This window comes from Xenopus laevis, chromosome 3L, assembly GCF_017654675.1.
Source record: "Xenopus laevis strain J_2021 chromosome 3L, Xenopus_laevis_v10.1, whole genome shotgun sequence".
Classification (NCBI taxonomy): Eukaryota; Metazoa; Chordata; class Amphibia; order Anura; family Pipidae; genus Xenopus; species Xenopus laevis.
Genome location: NC_054375.1, coordinates 100,425,673 through 100,452,354, shown reverse-complemented (window position 1 = coordinate 100,452,354; position 26,682 = coordinate 100,425,673). Strand labels below are relative to the sequence as shown.

The following is a 26,682-nucleotide window of genomic DNA, read 5'->3' as shown; positions in this document are numbered from 1 at the left end:
GGTCGGGGCCCACCGGGTATTTTCCCGGTATCCCGCCGGGCCAGTCCGACACTGTAATCTACTGTTGCCCTGCACTGGTAAAACTGGTGTGTTTGCTTCAGAAAGACCACTGTAGTTTATATAAATAAGTGGTGTAGCTTTTTATAAAAAAAAGAAATAAATAATGTGTGTAGCCATTTAAAGCTGAACAATTAGAAAAGGCACAGTATACACAGCAGATACCAGATACGCTATGTAGTATACAATGGGATTCTTCAGAACTTATCGGTTATAATGTGTATCATGTGCTTGAATGGCTGTTTTATATAAACTATAGTAGTTACTATACAAACATCAGTTTTACCAGTGGAGGGCAACAGTACATTATATGGTCGTTTCTTTAAAACACTTTAATTTTTTTTAGTGTTACTGTTCCTTTAAGTTTTAAGTTCCTTCAATGGTTTTCAATTAGTGGACCTTTTAAAAATGTAAAGATTTATTTTTCTAGTGGCGATACTTATTCACAATGATGTGCTAAAGGCTTGAGTTATGCTAGATAGCAGATCTGTGTATATTGATGTGTCCTTTTATCTTCTCCTAAAGTTTAGTCCAGTTTTTCCCAATATATGGGAACTGTTTATACATTTGATAAAGCAAGCCACACTCCAAGAGGAACAGGTAGAATTAAAAGGAAAGAAATGACATATTGGTCCATGCAAACATCTTACAACCTTCATATTCATATTCCGGTAAAAGTAATTTGCTTGATGGTGTGTTTTGCCATAGGTGGCTAATGGCCTATGCTTAAATACTCAAATATTAAAATGTAACATATCTTTAAAAAAAAACAAAGCTAGACATACATGCCCAGATCTCACTGTACTGCCTAATAGTCTGGCCAAACAGTATATGCAAGTGGGGGAGGACAAGCCATTCTGCAACCCTACTGAACTGCAGCTGTTCCGTTCAAACTGGAAATGAAACAACAAATGAGGAAATGAGAGGAGCCACAGATTCTCTACATTTCCGTTTGGAATGATGAATTGAACAATAGTATCTGACAGGAAGGAATGAACAGATTTGGGCTTGGCTGTTAACACCATTCTAAATACTCGAGCCATCCATTTGACCTGTGACCATGGCTACTTTAAAGGAACAGTAACACCAAAGTATTGAATTGTTTCAAAGTAATGAAAATATAATGTACTGTTGCCCTGTACTGGTAAAATTGGTGTGTTTTCTTCAGAAAGACTACTATCATTTATATAAACAAGCTGCTGTGTAACCATGGGGGCAGCGATTCAAAGTTGAAAAAGGATTAAAGACACGGATTACACAGCAGATAAAAAATAAGCTCTGTAGTATACAATGAGATTATTCAGAATTTATCTGTTATCTAAAGTGTGTCCTGTGCTTGTCTGGCTGCCCCCATGGCTACACAGCAGCTTGTTTATATAAACTATAGTAGTGTTTCTGAAGCAAACAAACCAGTTTTATCAGTACAGGACAATAGTACATTAAATTTTCATTACTTTAACACACTTTCATTTTTTGGTGTTACTGTTCCTGTAAGGACATCCCGGCCTAATTTCCCGGGGGTTGCGATATTTTTCCTCCCAAAACTTACTGTTTTTTTGTTTAGCATTGCAGCAACACAAAATTTCCTGGCTTTTAAATGTGCAATTCTAGCTAATTTTACTTTTCAGGATTAAAGTGAGTCAGTATTATAGAAACTGTCTCATAGGCTGACCGCACAGTGACAAAAAGACAAAACATATCAAATACAAATGTCTCTTTATTATTAAATATAAAGTCCCTCCAAAACGTTTGTACCAAAAAAAACAACAAAAAATTAAATAGTTGTGCCATTTTACTAAAATGTTATAAACATTATAATAATAAAAAAAGTACAAAACTGAGAAAGCTATCTGTCCACAAACAGCTATTCACAATACTTGACCAGTTGAATAAATACTAACCATTTATTCACATATGCACAGCTTGAGAGTGGAGGGCTGGTAGTGCACCCTAGAGCCCTTTTGTGATCTTTGTTAAATCCAAGACAATATATATATCTAATCTATATATATATATATATATATATATATATATATATATATATATATATATATATATATATATATATATATATATATATATATATATATATATTCCTGACAATTCCAGTTTCTAGGACATCCTATCATGGGCACTTGTGGATTAACCATTGGCATACCACTGCGGTGATATCCACTTATTTTTTTATGAAATCTTCACAATTTGAAATACTTGAGGGATCTAAGGGTGAACTTTTTTTATTAAATGGCTATATTATAGCTAGTAAGACCAGGAAATAATGTTCTAAATGTATTTGCTCATAAGGTTCACATAAATTCGACATTCAATTTTAAAAAATGTTATATTGGCATTAAAAAGTTGTTTCTTTCAGTTTTGGGGGCAGGTCATATGTATGTATTACCTATGGCTCCATTAAACACAGTTATACAAACAGATAAAAGATGGATGAGCTTTTAGCACCCCCCGCAATAAAAAAAAAACAGCAAAGGAAGCATTTCATTCCATGTACAGGAAAGAAATAACTAAGCAGTGTATTTTTAGTGTTAGTGGTCCATTAAGGGGAGCTGTACATACAGGTTCCTCTAACAATATAAAAAAGCAGAGCATCCTCTACAAACTCTACACAGCCTTATGCTTAGATAGGTTGGATACCAACACATCAGTGCTTTAAAAAACAAACAAAAACAACAATAAATTAGTGCAAATAAAGTCCACCAAGGTTACTTAGTTCCATACATAGCAGTAACAATTCTATGCAAAAAAAAAAAAGCTAAAACTGAAAAACTATTTGACTTGGCAGTTTTGGAAATAACAAGCTCTCTTACCTCATGCCAATATCAAACAGCATGAGTGTACTATTAATGGGTAGAGTCTATGATGCCCAATAACAGCAAGTGGAAACAGAAAAAGAAGGTTTCCTAATCAGTAGATCTTCTGAAGGTGGCCATACACGGATAGATCCGCTCATTTGACGATGTCGCCAAACGAGCGGATCTCCCTCCGATATGCCCACCTAGGGCCCAACGATCGGATCCTTCACGTTCGCAAACGGGCGGTCGGATCGCGGGACCGCATCAACGAACAGATGCGGCCGCGATCCGACGGGATTTTTAACCCCATCCGATCGAGATCTGGCCGACTTTCGGCCAGATCTCGATCGGGGAAGCCCGTCGGGGGGCCCCCATACACGGGCCAATAAGCTGCCGACTCGGTCTGTCGGCAGCTTTTATCGGCCCGTGTATGGCCACCTTTACTCTTGTTTAATGCAGTAGAGCTCAGTGTGTGTGCGCATTACACACAAGCACACACCTGGGTAATAATAATATCAACACAGCAGAGTACGGCCTATGGCACACACAATGATTCTCTGATATTCTCCTTGTAACAGGCGGTTTTTCAGCCTGAAAATGTGCTTTTGACTAAGGCCCAGTATATGCATCACGAGAAGTATTGAAACACTGAGAACTAGAATTTTCTACCAGTTAAAAAAACACCCTGGCAGAGAAATGTGCCACTACCCTAAGGCACTTTGTTTTTGATTTGGATCATCTGCCTGCAAAGTACATTGGGATAATATACTTCTATAAAGAAAATCACAGGTACAACACAAACAAGGAAAAAACTTAAGATGTATACTGAAAGTGCAGCATGATACGTTTTAAAAGTCAGGCATATATAGATGTAATACTACAATTTCTAAACATCTACTTGTCCACTTTAATGTACCATGAAGAGTGTCCAAGATAAAGCAGTTTAATTGTCTAACCGGAGCCATCCTTTTTCATAGTCCTGAAGGAGTTCTAAGTAGTAGCGGGTGCCAGGTTCCTCATCATACAGAACCTCAAACTGCGTATCAAGAAGTCTTCGTGTTTGGCGGTGCACTCTCAGGACCCTACCTGGAAACCAGGCTTCTTGATCTCCATCATCAAACAGATGGAGAATACGTCTTCCAACTAGATCTGGAAATACTTTACTGCCACCACCACACCGACTCCTATTCTTTCTCGGAGAAACCTTTCTTGGCTTCCTTCCACGTTTTTTACCACTGACTTGCTGTTTCTTCCTCAGGGAGTCTGTCTTGCTTTCCTGGGACGAGAGCTTCCTCTGGGTTTTATATAGATGGGTACCTGATTGTTTCCAAACCCTCTGTAACTTCAAGACCAAGGAAGAGGATTTGTTCAGTTCTGGAGCCACTTCTAGGTGTCCTTTATCTAATAAACTAGCTTCTGGGGTGTTCTCAGTGTGGGCAACTTCCTCTTGACTGAGACTGAGCGGCAATTTCTTATCTGAAACAAGAGATAGATACAATCAGTCACTGCAGAAAAAAAAATAAAACAAAATGAGAGAATGAAAACAAGGAAGGGTAGATAAGAGCAGATATAGGTATAAAGAAATTATTTTTCTTATGAAAGATTTGCAAGGAGAGCATGCATACACACACAAACATGCATACACGCACAAATAGGAATAAAATACCACTGGGTGAAATACTTTTAGTGGGTTATTTATTAAAGTCCGAATGCCAAAAACACGAAAATTTAGTTTTTTTAACTATAAAATCTGAATTTTTAGTGGGGAAAAAAACCTCAAATTTAGATTCATTATACCCCGAGGATGGAAAAAGTCAGAATCTGAAAATCCGACATCTCAGACTTACAGAGGTTGTATATAAGTCAATGGGAGAGGTCCCTCTCCTACTTGGAAATTTCTGTGGTCTGCGCTGGAATTAGCCTGAAAACCCAACTAATTGGACTTTTCGGGCAGAAATCTGGAGAAATAAAGGCTTTTCGGGAAAAAGCCTGAAAAAATCGAGTGATTTGGCAAACACTGTATGATTCGTTTTCTTGTTCGATTTTTCGGGGTTTTTTTTAATAATAAATAAGCCCCAATTGTGGATTCTAGTTTCGTCTGACTTTTTTCATTAAAAAAAGTCAGATAAATTTGGACTTTGATAAATAAGCCCCCCACTGTAACCAACTTTGCTGCAATACTACTACTATAGATTTCTGTGATCAATCATTTTAGTCCCAGAAGTGCTCAGTCCTTTAGTAGACTTTAGTCTGATGAGAATAAAATGCCTTAACCATGATCAAATTTTATCTCAAAAATATTGTAAAGATTATTACATATTTCCTATGAAAACACTGCCTGCCCACTCGTAGCACTGGATATGTTGCAATATTTCCCAGGTTTGGTCAAGAGTGTTCCTTCCTGCTGCATCTTGTCTGCCAGCCCTAGGTTAAGTTGTGCATATTTCTCATTTATACAGTACTCCTGAACCACTTTCAGCAGTACAGAGAGCAAGAGGTCACCAAACTTTGGGACTGAGTCAATTGGAGTAGACTGTACTACATATGTCAATGTCCATAAGAAATTCTTATGGCGCCCAGCATATCCAAGATCACCACAGACCTCTTTGTTTAACATAATGAAGGTATGACAGAAACCCTGGGAAAATCTAGAAACCATGAACCATTTGGATGGATGGTTTATTACATTATTAAGGACAAAAAACAAAAAGGTAACCAAAGTCAAGTGATATTTTCCATGGCAACTCACAGTGGGTAGCAAGCATTTTGGACTAGGACTAGTAATTCTAAGTAGAAATTAGAAAGGATATAAAGTCCTCCTTTTCATGGGTATTCCTACATGCAACATGGAATGACACGCTTACGAAAATAAACTTCTGGTAACAACTCTAAATATATTAAACTCTAGACCTAAAAAAATCTAACATTATAACGTGCATTAATGGCTTTTAAAGGACTGAATTGTAGCACGTGTTGCAAGTCTACTTGGTATTCCAACTAATAATGCTGGTGACAAACCTATCAATAAAAATTAATGACATAAAGTTAGCACCATACTGGTTTTGATATAAAGTGGCCTGGCAACTGTATAATCATAAACTTGGAAATGCAAATGTTAATTTTTTTTAAATGTATGCAGTTACTACTAGTAAAATGTTGGGCAAGCAAACATGCATTTATCTGTGTCCTTTTTGTACGCGCCACTGGGCAACACACCAAGGGCTGACCGTAGTCTAAAGAAGCAGGTGTCTTATAAACACAAATGAACTAACTGCAGTGCTAAAATTAAAGACCCCTCCACTGAATCCCATGCCCCCTCATTCCCAGTTGGCTGCAACTGGGAATTCTCCTGCATGCACACTGTTCTCGATCTGCGAAAAGTTGATCAAAAGTGGTGTGAAATAGTACCTGCCAACCCCGCTGCACAACTCTGCATTTTTATAGCAAGTACAAAGATCGGGACAATTTTGACAACGGGTGGTGCAAGTAGGAAGGTTAGAGTTGGGGGAAGCCTTCATTCTCTTTAAAGGCTTATGGCATATTCATAATGATTGCTACTTGCTGTTACAATCAAAATATCAGTAAATTGTGCTTGTGATTCAATCTGCACATTTTCTCATAATAATTGGTCACAAAGGCACTTAACTGCTTAAAGGAACAGTAACACCAAAAACTGAAAGTGTTTTATAGTAATGGATATATCATGTAGTGTTGCCCTGCACTGGTAAAACTGATGTGTTTGCTTCAGAAACTCTACTATAGTTTATATAAACAAGCTGCTGAGTAGCAATGGCGGAAAATGAAAAACGGCTAAATGGCACAGGATAGATAATGGATAACAAATAACACCATTAGACAGACAGAGCTTATCTGCTGTCTGCTGTGTAACTTGAGCCTTTTCTCCTTTGAATGGCTGCCCCCATGGCTACACAGCAGCTTATTTATATAAACAATAGTAATGTTTCTGAAGCAAACACAGCAGTTTTACTAGTGCAGGGCAACACTGCATTATATTTTTATTACTTTAAAACAATTTAATTTTTTGATGTTACTGGTCCTTTAAAGGGATACTGTCATTGGAAAAAATGTTTTTTTTTTTTTTTTTTCAAAAGGCATCAGTTATTAGTGCTGTTCCAGCAAAATTCTGCACTACAATCCATTTTTCAAAAGAGCAAACAGATTCTTGTATATTTTAATTTTGAAATCTGACATTAGGCTAGACATATTGTCAGTTTCCCAGATGCCCCAGTCATGTGACTTGCTCTGATAAACTTCAGTCACTCTTTACTGCTGTACTGCAAGTTGGAGTGATATCACCCCCCTCCCCCCCAGCAGCCTAACAACAGAACAATGGGAAGATAGCAGCTCCCTAACATAAGATAACAGCTGCTAATATTACAACTAAAAAAATATACTTGCTGGTTCAGGAATGAAATTTTATATTTTGTGTGTGTTTCGTGTGAATTTTTGGAGTGTAAATGCCCCAAATACCCAAAATATAAATCAAGTTTTTTTATATGCAATGCAGTAGCGAACAGCATGATGCACAATGTAAGTGAATGCAGGCTCAGTGCAGATAACTCTATAAAAAAAAAAAAAAAAAAAAAAAAATTTATCATGTTTGTTCCCTCCATTTCACCAGGTACCTTCCAATTATGATAACTCCATCTGCCGGATTCCAAATAATATAAATAACTATATTCTCATTTCATAAAAGGGTGCACATTACAGCATTGTCCAACATGGGTTGCTGCAGCTGGGAAAATGCGTATTTTGGGAGTTCACTTACAGCAAGATGATTACAGGTTGGACACCCCTGCTTAATACTGTGCTTAAACCAGTCATCTAAAATACTTTTAATTAGATTGATGTTTATTTTCAAACACAGTGAAAGACAGAGAAAGAGAGAGTAGGAAAGAATCCTAAACACAGACAGATATGAAGGCCCACACACAGGCATCCACTCAAACACAGCTCTGCTGGATGATTTACAAAGGAACACATACGTACTTTGGTGTTAGCAGCCCAGACTGTGTGTGGGAACCTGGAAGAAATAAGTATAGGGACATGAACCCACGGGGGGACAGGATAGGACATATGGTCCCTTAGGATCTAAAACCCCACCTAGATGCTACAATTCACAGGAGAATCCTGCTGCAGTCAGTAGAGGTTACTGTAGTTGCTTAGCACATTTAACCAATGTCTAAAATGGGATGCTTGCTAGTGTGTATTACACTTCTGGAAGGTTACATTTAGGGAGCAAAACATTGGCAAATCTTAAGAGTGCTGTGCTTGAAAAAATTTTTTTTGAAAAGTGTGACTGCGGAGGATGCTGGGATTTGCTAGCTGGATTCCCTGGATAGCTAGAAGTTTTAATAGCTCTGCTAAAATCTCCTGCTTCTGTAACAAGAGAAATTGCTTTTTTTCCATGTTCAAAATCTTGTCATAGAAGTGTGTTTTCCCATATTATATGTCTGTGTCTATTCCTAATAAAAGAAAACATAATTCTTAGCAAAATTTCCAATATACATTAAAAATTGTCAGTGCTTTTACAGTTATTTGTAAAAACGATTGCTATTGAAAGTAGAATTTGCTTAACTCCTGGTTGTTACTTTTTAAACAATGTTGCAAAAGTCTTAGTTCCCCAGCAAAGACAGGTCTGTTAATCAGCTGCCTTGTCTTACAGTGTTTCAACAGTCTGAGTCACCAGGACAGAGAATAGAAAAGGGCAAAAAACTGCCTTCAATAGCAATACATGTACAAATAACTTAAAGGGGTTGTTCACCTTATAACAACTAGTTCTTATCAGAAAGATCACAAGAAATAACAACTTTTTCCAATAACTTTCTATTTTCTATGTGTCACCGTTTTTCTAATATTGAAGTGTAAAGTGTAATTTTTTACCTTCTAAAGTAGCTTGGGGGGTCGCTGACCCTGTGAACTGTTCTAAATTGATACATTTGATACATTTTTTATCTTTGTCCCTGCTCAGCAGAATCTATGGGTTTCATTACAAGCGGCTGTTATAATTGATAGAATAGTTGCTAATACTCCAGAGATGCTGCTGAGAAAAATATAAACCAAATGTTGCAAATTGTAACCGTTTAGAGTCGGCACCTGAATTACTGAGCTGCCAGACTCAAACACCAGAGACATTAAACTTTAAACCTAGATTTTGGAAAAACAGTAAAAAAATAAATAATGGAAAATAATTGAACAAACGTCTATTTCTGGGGAACAATCTGAAAACAACTGAACTGAAAAAAAGTGTTTGGAAGGTGAACAATCCCTTTAAAAACCATAGAAGCACTGATTGTACTGAAAAGTCCGACTGTATATTGCTATATGTAAACGAGTTATGTCTATTCTGCAAATAGATGGAATACACATATATGTATGTGGATATGAATGATTTGTATTGACCAACTGCTCGAATAAAAAATGTTTCTTAAAAAAAAAAAAAAAAAAACATAGAAAATTTGTAATGAATGTATATATGCAAAGAATTATGATTTTTTTCATTATGCAAAAAAAAAAAATTTTTTTTAAATGCATGAAATGGTAAGCAGTAGGAAGTTCCAGTAGGAACAGAAGTAATTCTCTGGAAAAAAAAAAAGTTTCTCGACTTCCATGTTAATCATTTCTTGCTCATGTTTTTTTGTTAGTGAAACAAACTGAAGAAAACTATTCGAGATTTGCGCAGCTTTTCTAAACATATTTGGCAAACTAGGAAAGGAGGAGCAACACAGGCCACAGAGAGGTTTTTGTTTACAGTCTATACACATGTAACAGACATTGACCACATTCACAGTGCCATAAAAAAAACCATGGTCAAGTTGGCAGGACGATGAGGAGAGAAGGAATGATGAATAACTGGAGTTGTTCTCAAACCGTATGCAAGACAGGAGCTGGACAGAGGATACATAAGGAGAATGCTGGATCAAAGAGTTTGGTAATAGGATATTATCATTATCAATTTTCTGTACAGTAGTCTTTACTACCTTTCTAGATGTGGCCTGCTTTCCAATATAAAAATATGTATCGGATAGTTAAAATGTTTACAGGTGAATTGAAAGATGAAACATACTGATGGAGCAGACATTTGCAATGCATTTTGAGGCACAGTATAGCCGAGAGATTGTGGCCAAGTGTGAAAAGGTTTCCAGAAAGTCTGCTCCATCTGTATATGCAGTTTTCAACATGAAAATCTCTTACACATCTATATAAATGACTGTACTAATCAACATATATACAGTATAAAAGGATATTAAAAGAACAGTTCACTGTAAAAATAAAACAGGCTAAATAGATTGGCACTGCGAAATAAAAAATGTTTCCAAAGTTCTAATCCCATGTTTAAAAAATGTCTTCCTCCTTTGCTTCTCGCTCTAACCTCTTAGCCAGTCAGTTGAAGGGGGACCACATGGGACATAACTGTTCATTTAGTTTACATTTGATCCTTAGCACACAGCTCAGATTCAAAAGCAAACAAACTGAACGGTTATGTCCCATATGCCTCCCCCTTCAAGTCACTGATTGGTTACTGACTGGCGACAGGTTAGAGAGCAGGAGGTAGTTGTGTTCTATTATGTTAGACATCTGTTCAACTATATTGAAAACATTTTTTACTTTGCACAGCCTATTTAACCAGCTTTTATTTTTACGCCGAACAATTGCAAAACTGGCCAGATTGCCATGAGTTACAGGACTAAGTAAGTAATGTATAGGACTAAGTACAACTTTGCCCACTCAGCTGACATCGCAATAGATGTGACTGGTCAGGTAACGGTCTCTTTGGCCTAATTATATTCCATTTCCCTTAGCTAAAAAAAAGTGCTCATTTGTCTAAAAAAAAACAAAAAAAAAAACAGTTTCCAGTTATTTTTACTTCTTTGGCTACAGATAATCAGAGCTTTCTTTGACAATTTGACGATTAGTCGGTTTGGCTTCAACTCTGACAAAAAAAACAGCAACAGCTCAAGGCAAAGCAAAGGCTGATATTTTGTATACCAATGCCCATATGCAGGCAATGAGAGAGGGAAAGAAATGGGTTTAGAAGAGTGCTCCTATAGTGTATCACTGTTACACAACCAGTTGGAAAGTCAAAAATCACCAAGAGAGACAAGACTGTGTGCAGCATATAGATAAATTTGTCCATGTACACACAGAATAAAAAAAGTGTTTTGTTTTGCAAACATGCTAGCGACTTAAACCCTTGGTATCCACAAAATTTAGGGCAGAGATACACGTGGAGATTCAGGGAGATTAAGTTGCCTGGCGACAAATCGCCTCTTCTTTGGGCGACTAACACCCCCCCCCCCCCCCGAACTGCCTTCCCGCCAGCTAGGCTATAAATCGCTGGCAGGATGGCACTCGGAGCACTTCATTTTCCAAAGCTGCCTCACAAGGAGACTTTGGGCGACTTTGGAAAACGTAGCGCTCCTAGTGCCATCCTGCCGGCAATTTCGATTCTAGCCAGCAGGAAGGCATTGCGGACAAATCTCCCCGAATCTCCACGTGTATCTTTGCCCTTTACGGCTTAGCAGATATACTCAACACTACCTGAAAGGGTGCAGATACTGTTATATATCTTAAATACACGTGTTTATTTTCCACCAATGGAACAGTACACCTTTACGTCAGATTGCTGTCATGAGAAGTCATGCTCATTTATAAAGATAAAAAGTTCCCAGCTGAGGATAAATTCAGCTTGAAAGCAGCACATGCACTTTAAAAGGGTGGTTCACCTTTAAAGTTAACTTATATACGTTTACAGAATGGCCGATTACATGTTATCACCAATATTTTTATCCAGGCCCTTTCCTATTCATATTCCAGTTGCTTAAGCATAGTTGCAAGGGTAATTAGGACACTAGCAACCAGATTGCTGGCATTGTAAACTGGACAGCTGCTGAATAAAAAGCCAAATAACAAAAAAGACATAATAAAAAACGAAAACCAATTGCAAATATGTGGTCATCCCTACATCATACTAAAAGTTAACTCAAAGGTGAACAACCCTTTAAGGTACAGTATACTGCATTCTTATGGCACAGCTTTTAGCTTTGGCATTACAATCATATAAAACCAAATGTGGTTTTTTAGTTTTATTTAAGATCTCCTTACCTCGAAAATAATTAAAGAAATCACGACTAATACCTAGTACAGGATAGCTATATAAACCACATTTTTAAATGATGGTATGTAGCTGTCATAATTTAGATGGCTCCCTCATAATTCTGTATTTTTGGCAATACCAAAATATAAAGGACTTTGTCCTGAAAGGTTTCTCATTCCCAAACGCGACTGTCTACTTTTGCTGGTTCTGCTTTTTAGACTTGAAGGATATTTAGGTATGTATACAAATTGTAAATGTTCTTCTTGTATTATTTTTAGATCAATTAAATTAACCTGCTTTTCAAATATAGCAAATGTCATTTGATTGCATTTATTCTACTATGGAGTGCACAGAATCAAATATATTTTGCAAGCCTGCATTCAATTCTCTCATCAGCTCAGTATCATTATGGGAAAGTCACCTTAACCTATCCCTCCGGCACACCATAAAAATTAGAAATTGCATTTCGGATTTGTAGCCCTGTCTAGAGTTGTTAGTATTACAAAAGAAAACAATTAAGAGATTTCACATACAAGGAAATAAATCTCAGCTAGCTACAAAAGCACAGATATATTGCAGCACTACAGCACACCAGTAGGAGATGCTACAATACTGAAGGAAGCATAGAAGATGAAAAACAAAAGGCAAGATATAGCAAGCAGGCAAAAGTAATATATGATTAGTTGCAGAAAACAACTAAGAACCGAAGTATCATGGATTACTATCTTGCACTACAGGTAGATTAGTAAAAACAAGAGTCATGCTTAGGTGAGCAAAGTTGTAAGGGTATCATTAAGATATAACACAGCTTTCCTAACAATTTCTCGTCTCCTGGAAAACACAAATATGACTAATAGACTATTACTTTAACATAAGCAAAAGTCATTGCAAAAGTGTTTCACAGTGCTTAACATACTCACCAATTTGCTTCTGTATGCAGTCCTCCCAGTAAAGGTGTACCAAATCAGGGTAAACATCAGGCAATTGTTTTAGAGCAAGTAATTTTAACATGCGAGAAGGGCAGTCTTTGAGTTCAGTTTCCCTAAGGGCCTTTACTTCAGAGAGAGTAGTGGGCCGCAGTTCTACTTTGTGACTTTGCAAGACACGATCTATTGATGTCCCCAGTAACTCTGGGTAAAGAATCTCTTTCACTAGATATATAGGAATAAAGATAGCACCTGCCCTGATAACATGGGGAAAGGGGCATATACGTGTAAACATAAATGTCTCCAATAGAGACAGCAATTTGTGCAGTGCCAAGCGGACACCGTCAATGTCCAACCATAAATTATGATGCTGGGAGTTTTTTAGTGGGTCAATGGATCTCGAACTAGATTTGACCTTTACTGGAGACTTTGGTCTTTCTTTTTCCATGTTTTTGGTCAGCAAGTCCTGAAGAACACCCAAGGGAGATATTGCAACTGAATTCAAAATAGTTGTACACAGTCTCTTGTGCAATTCAGTAAAGTGTTTCCTAGAACCTTTGAAAAGGGGTGCACCATCAGTAGCCAATGACACATTTGCTTCTCCAAGAGTGGGAGATGACTCAGGAGCACTGGGTGGCAGAGAATGTGCACCTTCAGGTGGTGAATGAACTGGGACAGGCAAAGTATGTGAAGATGGCTTAGATGCTTCTCCTTGTGTCTCTCCTCCAGTGGATGGGAGTTTCATCATTTTGTATTTCTTAAACATAAATGTTTTAGAACTGTGAAAGCTGTTTTCATTCTCCAACACATTAGGTGAAACCTGTGAAATATCAGTGTGCGGTCTTTTCCTCCATTCTGTATTTTCTGAGGGCTCTACAGAAGCCGAAGAAGAGCAGAGAGAATTGTTATTGGGCAATATGAATTTGGGGACCTGGGTTTTTGAGAAGTCATAACACTTGGAAATAGGCAAGACAATGTTAAGGGTTGGACAAATGTTTAGGGCTTGATTGGTGTTTGGGAAGCAGGGACTATCTGACTTTGGGGAACTTGTGGATGTGGCTTTCGAAGAGAAGCATTGGCTGGTTATTAACGGGGTACACTGCACTGTCCCATGTGAGGAAGAGCTTAGGCTGGTAATGGTAGTAGCGCATCCAGCTGTTGCCTGCGAGGAACTGTTCATACTTGTTATCAGGGAGGTACTTCCTGTTACCTCTGGGCTGTAAATCATACTTGCCATGAGGGGGTTAGACTCCACAGATGCCTGTGAGGTGCTACTTACAAATGGGGTGCTTCCTGCAGCAACCTGTGAGGACCTACTCATACTGGACATCAGCCGTGGACTAGTTTCCATTGCTGGTAAGAAACTGCTCATGCTGGACAACGAATTAGTGTTTCCAGCTGAAGTCTGTGAGAAGCAACTCGTGGTAGTCAGCTGAGCAATGTTATCACTTGCAGCCGTTGAGGAGCTGGTCATGCTGGTAATGAGGGGGTTGCTTCCTGTTACCTGTGAGCTGCAGACCATGCTGGACATGATGGAATTAGACCCCAATGAGTCCTGTGATGAGTGGTTCATAAATCTTGTGCTCCCTGCGGCAACTGGTGAGGAGCAATTTATGCTGAACATGTGATGTGGACTCTGTGAGGAACCACTCGTGCTGTAAAACAAAGGATTATTTCCAGCTGAAGTCTGTGAGGAGCAGCTTATGTTGGGCATCAGAGCAGTGTTCTTTGCTGTAACCTGTGAGGAGTTGGTCCCTCCTATTTCCTGCAAGAAAGAACTCTCACTGGTCTTAGGGGAGGTGCTGCTTGAGGTCGCTTGCATGGAGCAGTTCATGCTAGCCATTGTGCTCCCTGCTTCCATCTTTGAAACAATGCTATCTGCACTCTTCTGTGGGCTGCCAACTACAGGAGTGTATGCTGTATTTGAGCCCTGAGATGGGTTCACGGAGTCAAGGGATTTTTTTAAACTTAAATCTAGTACTCTCTCTTCTGCATGTATAACAGAGGCCTTTTTACAATCTGTGGCTTGAACTGTAATGTCACATTTGTTTTCACGTAAGCAAAAATCTGAAATTGGAGGTTTGTAATTACTATCTAATGTGGGTGTAGATGGAGTTCTTTTCTCAAAGTCATGAGGTCTGTTCATCTGAGGGGAGGTGTGGGGTGAAGGTAGCTGACTGTCTCTAGTACTCTCTCTTTGTGTAGGGAAAGGGTGAGGAGCAGTACCCTCAAGATATTCCCGATATGGTGCTAAACTGAATACATCATTAATCACTGGCATTGGAGGAGAACTGCGTCCGTCATTCTCATCAACTTCAGAATTTATAAGATTGGCACTACTTGAAGCAGCCTCTGGATGATGAGAATTGTTATCTTCGGATGTCTGATTTTCGCTTGTGACCTGAAGAGAGCTGGCCTGCAATACTTGCCTTTGTGTTCCTTCTATAATGTTAGATTTTTGTAGACATTCTTTTGCTGGACTCAGATCCAATTTTTTATCAGACGGTCCACAAGGAGCAGGAGTTTTAAATCTGATCTCGGATCCAAGTACCTGGGAGACAGAGTTCTCTTGGCCAGACTCTTGAACATCAGTGGAATGTGCAGATGCTGGATGCAAATTTTTGATATGAGGGTAAACAGAACGGTGTGGACTTTGGATTGCCTTCTGTACAAAAGAATCTTTTAAGGATCCAACCCATTCTATCCCTTTTTCAGAATTTCTGGAGCTTAGAATCTGTACTTTGTCCTCTTGAGATGTGTCATACATATGCTCTTTATCCCCTTTGCCCATACCAAGTTGAAGATCCTTGGCTACATTCTTCAAATCCTTGCAGAGCTCATTCTCTACTTGGATCTGACTTGATTCTTCTTTGACACTCTCATTTACACCCTGCTCCATTTTTCTATGTTCTGTACTCACTCTTACACCCCTATCAGTGAACATAGTCATTTCTTTAACACTGTTAGGCAGTCTAGCCTTGTCAATACTGCAGCCAAATGGAGAGGGTCTGTCAGCATAAACGTCTCTTATAAGATGATGACTCATTGAGTAAACATCCCCCATATTAGAATAAAAGGCACTGGATTTGTAAGTTTGATGCTGGTGTGAAGGTATGAACTTGGGGTTCCTCTGCAATTCTCCAGGGTTATATGCTTGATTATAGGTCATCTGGACGTTATGATTCAAGGAGGGATAGCAGTCTTTAAGAATCTCTCCCTGAGAACGTGGTATCTGTAAAGATGAATTTGCATAATCCCTTTGTTTATATTGTTGGCTCTGGTCTTGCAATCCTTGGGAAAAACAATGGGAGGTACTCCCCACTTCTAAGGGACCAGAATAATGTGGTTTATTCTTTGTACTAGATAGGTGAGAGGATGGGTATGCAAAACAAGGGTTCTGTTCTGCAGCTAGTGAAGGAATTTGTTGAAAGCCAGGCTGGATGCCAAAAGGGAGAGCTAGTGTATCATATTCCATGTAACTAGTAGGACTCCTATACATAGGTCTTGGCATTGCAAAGGTAGGGCAACCTTGGGGAGATAATGGATAGCTCAAACCAGGATTATGCTGTTGGACCTGGAAATTATTTTCTGTAGTTTCAAGCAACTGTGAGCCAGGCCTCAAAATGTTATCAGTCCCTTCAACTTCATTTCTATAACATATCCCTCTATCAGTCCTTAAGTGCTGGTTTAGTGCACTGCCTGCATATTGCAAGTAAGCTGTCGCAGATCCCCATGGACTTGCTGAATTATGAGCACTGGGAGTAGGCAGAGAGTAATTCGTGTAAGATTTGTACGTAAAAAATTCTTCAGCAGATGCTTTCTGTGGACAAGATGATGGATTACGCTGAGGCCCCATCTCCAACTTGTTGTGCATGGTATGATCCAAGAAGCCTTGTTGAAGATTTCTTGACATTATGAATGCCAACAAGTAGAAACTGTCAAAGTAAAATCACTTCCCCTGAAAGAAAAATATAGATTTACTTTAGATTTGAAGCAACGGTTAAAAATGTTAGCAGGGCTTTGCTTTCCTTATAAGGAGTCCTATGTATACCTTCAAATATGTTTATGTTTAACCTTTGACCTAAGCACATTCCTAAGGTATACATATTTATTAGTCTAAGCAATATTAAAGTGTGCCAATCAGAATTTACACTGTTAACTTCTATGCAATGAATTCTAAAAAATGCTAATTTGTAAAGTTGAAATGGCATAAATATATGTCTTAGATGTGCTTGGGATAAGCAACATGTTGGTATTGCTGATCCACACAATTGGTCCATACAATTGTGTGTAATAAATCTTCTATGACAGAATTTGCTTTGTCTCATCTTTGGTTTATACAGGTTATACAATTTATACTTAAAAATGAAGGTAATAATAACAATTATTAGGAGAAAAGATAAAATGTACATTTCCAGCAAACATTGACGGTTGAAATATTTAAAGCACATTAACAAAAATTTACACAATTATTGTTTGTATAATGGGTTCCACCTTTTTGAAAGAAAACAAAAGATTTGGATAAAAAGCGATAAATGATGTTCTGGTGCCCATGAAATTCAAATGGAAGACATGAATCAGTAATAGGGATAGTCAAATTTGACAAGTTGCGCCAAAAATTAGCTGCCGGCAAAATGTCGCAGACTCCTATTAAAGTCTATGGGCGTCAAAAAAATTGTCGCGCGGCAAGTCTTTTTTTTTAACGCACACTGCCATACAAGTCTATGGGCGTAATTTTTTCGGCGAAACGAGCCGAAAAGATTCGCCCATCCCTAATCAGTAAATGTAATTTGCACACGCTTGCCTGGTTTTGGGTGAACCCCAAGGGGCAACCGCCAGATCCTGACAGTTTGGAAAGAGAACCAAATAGAAAAACACAAGTCTTAGCCAGCACATTACACAATAATAAAAGGGAATGTTTATGCAAGCCATAAGGCATCATATTACAAAATGCAGTCAGTAAAACACACAGCAGTACAACACAGAACAATGGTACTTCTTCCCAGGCAAGTCACAGCTTATACATTATTGCTGGAGTTTTGCACATACCCAAAATATATTTTATACCCTTCAAGTAAAAAGATATGAAAGACTACCAGCAGACACAACAGCATTGCCTCACTCAAACATTTCCGTGAGCACTCCCACTATGACCTGACCCCGAAACAAGCCTAAAAAGAAAAGTATGTAACTGAACTGATAACAACTGGTGTATCTATTGTAAGTGTAATGGCATGTTGGTAGTTACAAAACAAATGGTCTCAAAACACCTACAGCAGCACTGTCCACTTTCAACTGAATGTATTGACCATAACAATAATTCAATTATATGTATTCCTACCATGCAAAACATACTTCTTTCACGATTTCACAAAAAATAAAATGTAGTATAAATGTGGACAGATAACAGTCATAAAGAAACATGAGGTGAGGTCTGATCACTCTTGCTACACTTGCAAACTATGAATAATAAGAAATCTGTCAATTTCACAAATCTTGCAATAATTTGCACGTCATCATACCTGTTCTGTAAAATGTGTTATCCAAGCTCACAGCACAGTGGCCAGTTACCTGATGGTGCTTTCTCTCTCTCTTCTTAGATGTCTAACACGGCATTGTGTTTTTATAGCTTGATACCAGTGTTTACTTTATTTCTTTAAAAAGCATCAGATGTAATTGATGACAATCAAGTGCTTCCATGTGATACCTACTGATCACTTTGTTATCACAAGATCATGTACAAGAACTTATAATTATGATCTATTTTTAACTGTACGCATTGTAGTACTCCAAATGAAAAACTGGTTTTTAACTATTTCTATTAAAGGACAAGGGAAGCCAAATCCCAAGAACCCCATATATGACTGGTCTCATGTACACTGTCCCATAATAACTCACTGAGATGCACAACTTCAGCCTTCATTGCTCAGTCCGCCATTTTCTCAGATAAATTGCATTCCAAGTTAGTTAATGTCACTACTCCACGACAGCAGTTGCACATCCACCCTTGGGAGGAACGAAGAGCGCAATCATAATTTTGATTGGAGATTGCCCCCTGGCTTCTCTGCTCGGTCCTCTGTTCCCGACATGTAGACCTGCTTCTTCATTTAACTACAGGTCACCGTTATAGACAACTCATATTAAACCCAAGTTTGCTTTCTTTTTTTGCTTTTGCTGTTTTAGGTCTGTCCTTTATTGTTAAATATCCTAATCCTTCTCAATGTAACTGAAGGAGTCTCAGTGGGACATGGGATTTTACTATTGAGTATTGTTCTTAGATCTACCAGGCAGCTGTTATCTTGTGTTAGGGAGCTGTTATCTATTTACCTTCCCATTGTTTATTTGTTTGGCTGCTGGGGGGGAAAAGGGAGGGGGTGATATCACTCCAACTTGCAGTACAGCAGTAAAGAGTGATTGAAGTCACATGACTTGGGGCAGCTGGGAAACTGACAATATGTCTAGCCCCATGTCCGATTTCAAAATTGAATATAAAAAAATCTGTTTTTATTTTGAAAAATGGATTTCAGTGAAGAATTCTGCTGGAGCAGCACTATTAACTGATTCATTTTGAAAAAAAAAAAATGTTCCCATGACAGTATCCCTTTAATGCCGACTGATTTGATTGATGCATGTTTTTCACTCGATGCTTGGTATATCCTGAATCTTGAGTGCCAATACCGGTCCAAAACCCTGAGGTTCTAATCTGCACAGATTGGGTGTGGAGTTATTGCCCATATTTATTACATGGACCCAATTATTTTGATGATATCACCAGAGGAGAAAGGTTTTTTGACAATTTCTGGCTTTAGAATGTTTATCAATAACAGTCCGCAAGTAGTGAGTGCACACTGGGAACCAGTCAATAGGTTTGTTTAAAACTTCATTTTATTTAAGTTAATTAAAAAACAGGACGACGTTTCGGTCCACTTCTAGGTCTTGATAAAGGTCCTAGAAGTGGACCGAAACGTCGTCCTGTTTTTTAATTAACTTAAATAAAATGAAGTTTTAAACAAACCTATTGACTGGTTCCCAGTGTGCACTCACTACTTGCGGACTGTTATATATATATATATACACACACACACACTTCTCTCGTTCATTTTAGATCTTCATATTATTTTCATTAAACATGTGACATCTAACAGTGGTCCCATAGGAACTCCAGACATAGTGCGTTGCAGCCTCTAAAACGGGGATCACCAACCTTTTTTACCGGTGAGCAACATTCAGATGTAACAACAGTTGGGGAGCAACACAAGCATGAAAAATGTTCCTGGGTGGTACAAAATAAGTGCTGTGGCCATTAGGTAGCCCCTATGTAGACTATCAGCCTACATAAGGCTCTGTTTGGCAGTACTACTGGCTTTTATGCAACCAAAACTTGCAACCAAACCAGTAATTTAAAAATATGCACCTGATTTGAGCAACTTGCTCACAAGCAACTGGTTGGAGATCACTGCTCTAGAACAACAGTAATGTAAAGTGTTGTTTTATAAAGGTTTGCTACTCTAAGCAGGTACCATTGACACCAGGGGCAGGTACTTGGCTTACGGACAGATTCTTATCAAGTAAAGCAAGTTATGCCAAGTTTGAAAGCTTTGCTTAGTACAGCCAAGCAATCCTTCTTCAATTTGAATGCCAATATGGCCATGAGGGACACCTTAAATGGGCACAGTGGATAATATTACATTATAATTCTGCAGTGATTCTGAAGCTCCCCCTGAAAAAAGAAAACATTTAAATAAAGCTATATAACATGTGTAAAGTGATTTGTGGCATACTTCTTGTCTACCGTTACTCTTATGGTGTTTATAGTTAGGGTATATTATAGGATAATTCTAAAAAGTAAGTCAATAAATGCTCTGAGATAGTTCATATAAACAACTTGACATAGATAAATAGGCACAAGGAGCCTTACTTCGCAACATATTTCTGTCTGTCCATGTGATTGTCAGCTGCAACAATATTCCTGGTCTGCTCAACAATTCTATTTTATTCAAAGACTCCAAACAGTGGCCTCTGGTGGCGATTTTTTTAGGGTGCATAATCTGGCATGTGAATGTTTCATCTATCTGATCATTTGCCCCTTACACAGATAACTGTTGTAGGGGAAAAGTCTTGCAGGCCTTGCTTGGCCCCCCTTAATGGAGTGAACAGTTTCTAGGTGCCCATGAGGCCCTTCTAGAAACTGTTCAAGGTTATGTGTAACATCTGTGAGAAGGTTCGTATTACTGTTATGTTTTTGTTCTCAGTAACAAGGTGCAATATCTTTGAAGCTCGCACATAGTGGTACTCCCTTTATTTTCACATAACTAGCTAATCACACTGACTTGTACTCCTCCTCACTCCCTATACTCCCTTCCGTACTCCTTTCACATACCATTCCCATGAAGTTCCCCACCAGAGGGTATATAATGTGTGGTCAATCTTTTGTTTCGCAGTTCTGACCTACTTGTGTATCAGAACCCACGGAGCTCGTGTATGTTTATTATATAAATAATAAACTTGGATTATTCCTTTTACCTCGGTGATCTCCGGTCTTTGGATTATTCCCTAACACTATGATATGGAGAGAGTTTTGGAAATGCTGTATCCAGGGGCATATTTGCTTTATTTTATTACACGTTTCAAGTACATTGCACAGAAAACATTGACCAATTGCAGCATGCCTTTGGATCTGTGGGGCTGAATAGCGACAGAAAACACTGGTCTCAGTTATTATTAACATTAAATGCCAACATATTCTGCAGCATTGTACAATAAAGGGGTAGGTACAAGTGAGCAGCAAGGGTTAAAGACTGCCTGCTGCTCCCTTTATGACTAAAACAAATGTCATGCTGTGTGCAGCAACACTGGCCATGAAATATTCCAGAAAATTATAAAATAATCCATCATGGTCTTCCTTAGCTACTACAGTGGTCAGAAATAGCTGCTGCCAGTGACCGAGTATCTTTTTGGCAACATAAATACTAGTGTTTGGGACTAAGGAAATTCTGAATCACTTCTAGATACAGTGAGTGATGAAGCAAGGTTTCTTTATGTGAAATGTTGATTACGACTCAGGTCTAAACTCACAAAGCTCCACAGAAAAACATGCCTAGAACTTTATTGTTAAGTAATGGACATGAAAAAAAAAATGAGATGCAATTTGCATGGATATCCTATCAACTAGGCAGCAACTAGAATGAGAACATGTAATAACAATGTGATCAGCTCTGCTGTGAGCTGCAGTGTGTACCAGTGATAGATTCTCCTTGTGTGCTCCCCTTCCTCTACTCCCTGTGCTCACATCCTACTCCCCATCCCCCACTCCTAAAGTTAATGTAGCACTGCCAGAAACATCAGCAATCTCTACTCAACACTTACATCTACACAGTATACATTTATACATTATCCTAACACACAGATATTCACATAGCCAGTCTCAATGGTGCAGTTAAACACACACACACACACACAAGTGACTTTCCACCCTGCCTGGGTTCTCTCTCCTGAGAGCCAAATGCCATAGGGAACGGCTGAGAGCTGCAACACAAAGGTGAGAGCCACAGGTTGGATATCACAAGTACAACTGCTTGATAGAAAGTCATAGCAAATGTAAATCAAGTTCCGCTCTAGTAGGCGGAGGAGCACATGCTGTGCGACATGTACACAAATGCCTCCCTGTCTCGGGTACTTACATGGGTTAATGCGCCTGGGAGCCAATCTTCCCTGCTGAGATGCTAGGCACGATGTACACGCTGTGTATTGAAGCCAAAGTTGTTGGGGTAGACAGGACTCTGAGCCTGGCAAAGTGCACTCCACGTTTCCCACAAAGCGTTAACGCTCATCATGCTGCCAGCGCCGGGCACGTTAGTGGGCAGTAGCAAGTGGCATGTCGAGCAGGATTGAGGCATAAGCGGCCACACACTGAGTACAGCGAGGAGGAGGAGGAAGTGTGTTTGTGTGGGGGGGGGGGGGGGAGGGCTTGGTATGTGAGGGAGAGGAGCAAGGGAGAGAGTGGGAGGCGTTAGTAGACTAGAAGAATGGGAGATGCTGCGGGGAGTGGGGGGGGAGATGCTGCGGGGAGTGGGGGGAGGAAATGTTGCGATATAAGCTATAGCTGGAGCTGTTTGGGTATGAAGCGAGAGGAGGCTCGTACCTGAAAGACCATTTTGATGGGTTATCAAGAAGGGGTCGTACCTTACAACGAGAGAGGGGGACGGGGGGAGGGTCAATGTGCTACGGGAGATAAGCTGAAGGGCTAGGACAAAGTTTGTCATGCTGTGGATTCGGCTGAGTTTGCAGTTACTTCCACAGAGAGTGAGGGAGAGCGAGTGAGGTGACTGGGACACTGGTTATGTACATTAAGCGCTCATTAAATCTGCTCCACGGGCGCCTTCCTTATCTTATATATGGTCTGTGGCTTTGTTATTCTCTTGGACACTGAGCTACAGAATGCAATGAAACACCTCAGGGATCGACCTCTCAATGTGGATGAGGTCAACAGCCAGGTGCTTGTGCAAAAACCATCTGTCCCCCACATGCAGGGGCCCTGTATCAAGTTACCACATATCAGATACAACAGGACACATTTCCAGGGACCATCCTCTCAGCGACATGGAAGACGAATACTTGTTTGCAAGACATTGCTTCCACTCCTGCAAAAAATGTTGGCGCGTGTCACAACAGTAAATTACCGTGACGCCCATTGACTTTACTGCATTTGGACAAAATAGGCGCGTGTATAAAAATTGTTGCAAGTGCCGAAATTGATGAGCTTTAAAATAATTTTGACACCCATTGACTTCAATGGGTTTTGCAAATTTTTCGCCATTATGCAGGAAATTTGCGAATATATCAGCAAAACAAGACAAATTTGCCCATCACTATACAGTATGTGCGGTCATATGAAAATGTTTGGGAACCCCTCTCAGCCTGCATAATAATTTACTTCACTTTCAAAAAAAAAAGATAACAGTGGTATGGCTTTCATTTCCCAGGAAAATCTTTGTACTGAGGGGGTTTTCTGAACAAAGATTTTTAGTGAAGCAGTATTCAGTTGTATGGAATTAAATCATATGTGAAAAACAGGCTGTGCAAAAATCTGGGTACTTGGGTAATTTTGCTAATTTAAATGCATGTAACTGCTCAATACTGATTACTGGCAACACCAAAATATTTGGATTATCTTATTAAGACTTGAACTTCATAGGCAGGTCATGAGAAACGGTATTTAAGATGGCCATTTGCAAGTTGTGCTTGTGACTCTCCTCTGAAGAGTGACAGCATGGGATCCTCAAAGCAACTCTCAAAAGATCTGAAAACAAAGATTATTCAGTACCATGGCTTGGGGAAGGCTACAAAGAGCTATCTCCGATATTTAAACTGCCAGTTTCAACTGTAAGGAATGTCCTCAGGAAATGGAAGGCCACAGGCACAGTTGCTGTAAAACCCAGGTCTGGCAGGCCAAGAAAAATACAGGAGCGGCATATGCGGAGGATTGTGAGTGGTTACAGACAACCCAAAGACCACCAAGAACATCTTACTGCAGATGGTGTATCTGTACATCGTTCTACAATTCAGTGCAATTTACTCAAAGTCTTTATGGCAAGGTGATGAGAAAGAAGCCCTTTCTGCACTCACGCCACATACAGAGTTGCTTGTATGCAAAAGCTCATTTAGACAAGCCAAAGTCATTTTGGAACAAAGTGCTTTCGACTTATGAAACAAAAATTTAGTCATTTGGTCATAACAAAAAGCGATTTTCATTACAGAAGAAGAACACCGCATTCCAAGAAAAACACATGCTACCTATTGTCAAATTTGGTGGAGGTTCCATTATGCTGTGGGGCTGTGTGTCTAGTTCAGGGACTGGGGCCCTTGTTAAACTCGACGGTTCGGATGAATTCAACCCAATATCAACAAATTCTTCAGGATAATGTTCAAGCATCAGTCACAAAGTTGAAGTTACGCAGGGGTTGGATATTCCAACAAAAGAATGACCCTAAACACACTTAGAAAACTACAAAGGCATTTATGCAGAGGGAGAAGTACAATATTCTGGAATGGCCGTCACAGTCCCCCGACTTGAATATCATCGAAAATCTATGGGATGATTTGAAGCAGGCTGTCCATACTCGACAGCCATCAAATTCAACTGAACTGGAGAGATTTTGTATCGATGAATGGTCAAAAATAATGGGTGCTCAGCTTCAACCTGCACCCATATGTATAGACTACCTTAAACACTACCTCTTGGAGCACTGGCACAACTCCTGAACTGGGAACTAGCACTTACATGGCAGTGTCACCCACTATAATCTACAGCGCTTAACATCCTGCTATTTGTGTCTGTATGTTACCTTCCCACTTAGATTGTAAGCTCCGTAGGGCAGGGACCTCCATATTTTTGTCTCCTTGACATATGAGATAATCTTTATTGTATTATTTTGCATTGTAATTGTATTTATTATTGTAATGACCCCCTGTTTGTTCTACTAATTTATTGTTCTGATCTAAATGGCGTCACTCACAAGTAGCAATATACAAATAAAAAATTACATACATACATACATACACCTTTACTGAAAAATCACATGCCTCCCATCTGACCAAACAGATCATTCCCTAGTATCAGACAACTACTCAGCGCTGTATTGTTGCAAACCAGATTGGTTTCATGCTTGGCACAGGCTAGCCTATACCCATCTGACCAATGACCAATGTCGGGCTGGTGCAATACTGTATTATTGTCTAACAGTACCCACACATACAACTGGTTGAAAAACAAATCCCATAAGAATACATCAGTGTGGCATAAGCTTTAGTATTATGCAGCAGATTCTCAGGTTATCTACCATTGTTTGTACTGTTGTATTAACTCTAAAGTGCTGCAGAACATGTTGGTGATATAAATAAAGTATAGTAATAATGGAGTTGTCTTTTTTTTCTGTACCAAATTAATGTAAAGTTGTCTAAAAACATACTGATAAAACAAAGATTTGCATGAATTTCAGTATTAGTTCGCTGGCCACATTATTCCAACTGATACAAAATGTAATGATATAACATATAATGACACAATTTTCTGCAGTGTGATTTGGCAGAACAGAAGAAAGGTGGTCATATGGTTTATGGCAACTCACTGGGTATATGTCCATTTGTCCCAGGGGCCAATTGGATATCATACAGGATCAGTATATAGCCACCTCTCCTCACTTCTGTCAGTTGTCTCCTTCCAACATTTGTGCTGTTAAAGCAATGGTTTTAAGAAGATTGGGGCTTCAGCAGTACTCACCAAAGCAAGAACAAATTCTGTGGGTACGATCCTGTAAATTGTGCTTATTTTTCCAGCATTTCCCTTTAAAACAGTACAGTTATTAAAAGCAGCTATGTACTTGCAAAATTTCAGTTAAACAAATGAAAAATATCTTGAGTAGGGCATGCAGTGCTGCTTATATTGTGTGAACTATTTAAAGGGGAGTGTTGCATGGTTGTGGGGAGTTATTCTACCCTTTTTTCCAAGAAACTATCACCCACAACCCCCCATGCTCAGAAGCAGGAGTGAATTTTACATTCCTTTGGAATAACTGTCTCCGTAACAGGATACAATACATTGTATTCACTGCGTCCCCCAGTCCCCATAACAAACAAGTACCATAGTCTTTTATAATTCAGGACATTACAGAAATTGTATCTCAATTTTCTCTAGAACAAATTACCACGCAAATAGAAAAACATGCTTCCTGCAAAAGCCAAAACAACATTTACATGTTTATGCATATGATTT

At 39.0% G+C, this 26,682-nt stretch overlaps 1 protein-coding gene across 5 annotated transcripts; it reads right to left on the bottom strand.

Moving 5' to 3' along the window:
- Positions 1-3,301: 3,301 nt before the first annotated feature.
- Positions 3,302-26,340, bottom strand: LOC108711331 (serine-rich adhesin for platelets). Of its 5 annotated transcripts, XM_018252960.2 has the most exons (4): positions 22,592-22,882; positions 12,906-16,869; positions 7,878-7,911; positions 4,189-4,343 (listed from the first exon to the last, which is right to left on the bottom strand). In XM_018252960.2, exons 2-4 carry the CDS (start codon positions 16,822-16,824, stop codon positions 4,340-4,342), a joined length of 3,957 nt encoding a protein of 1,318 aa, XP_018108449.1. In that variant the 5' UTR covers positions 16,825-16,869; positions 22,592-22,882; the 3' UTR covers positions 4,189-4,339. The 5 variants fall into 5 exon arrangements, with proteins under 5 accessions (XP_041442648.1, XP_018108448.1, XP_041442649.1 ...); XM_041586714.1 differs by lacking the exons at positions 7,878-7,911; positions 22,592-22,882 and adding an exon at positions 26,191-26,340 and having other exon boundaries at positions 3,302-4,343; XM_018252959.2 differs by lacking the exon at positions 7,878-7,911 and having other exon boundaries at positions 3,302-4,343; positions 22,592-22,881.
- Between the last annotated feature and the right edge of the window lie 342 nt (positions 26,341-26,682).

Coding starts and splice junctions, on each gene's coding strand:
- LOC108711331 (XM_041586714.1), bottom strand. CDS start 16,824: ATGTCAAGAAATCTTCAACAAGGCTTCTTGGATCATACCATGCACAAC. Junction 4,344..12,905: donor CTGCATACAGAAGCAAATTG/GTGAGTATGTTA, acceptor CTCTTGTTTCAG/ATAAGAAATTGCCGCTCAGT.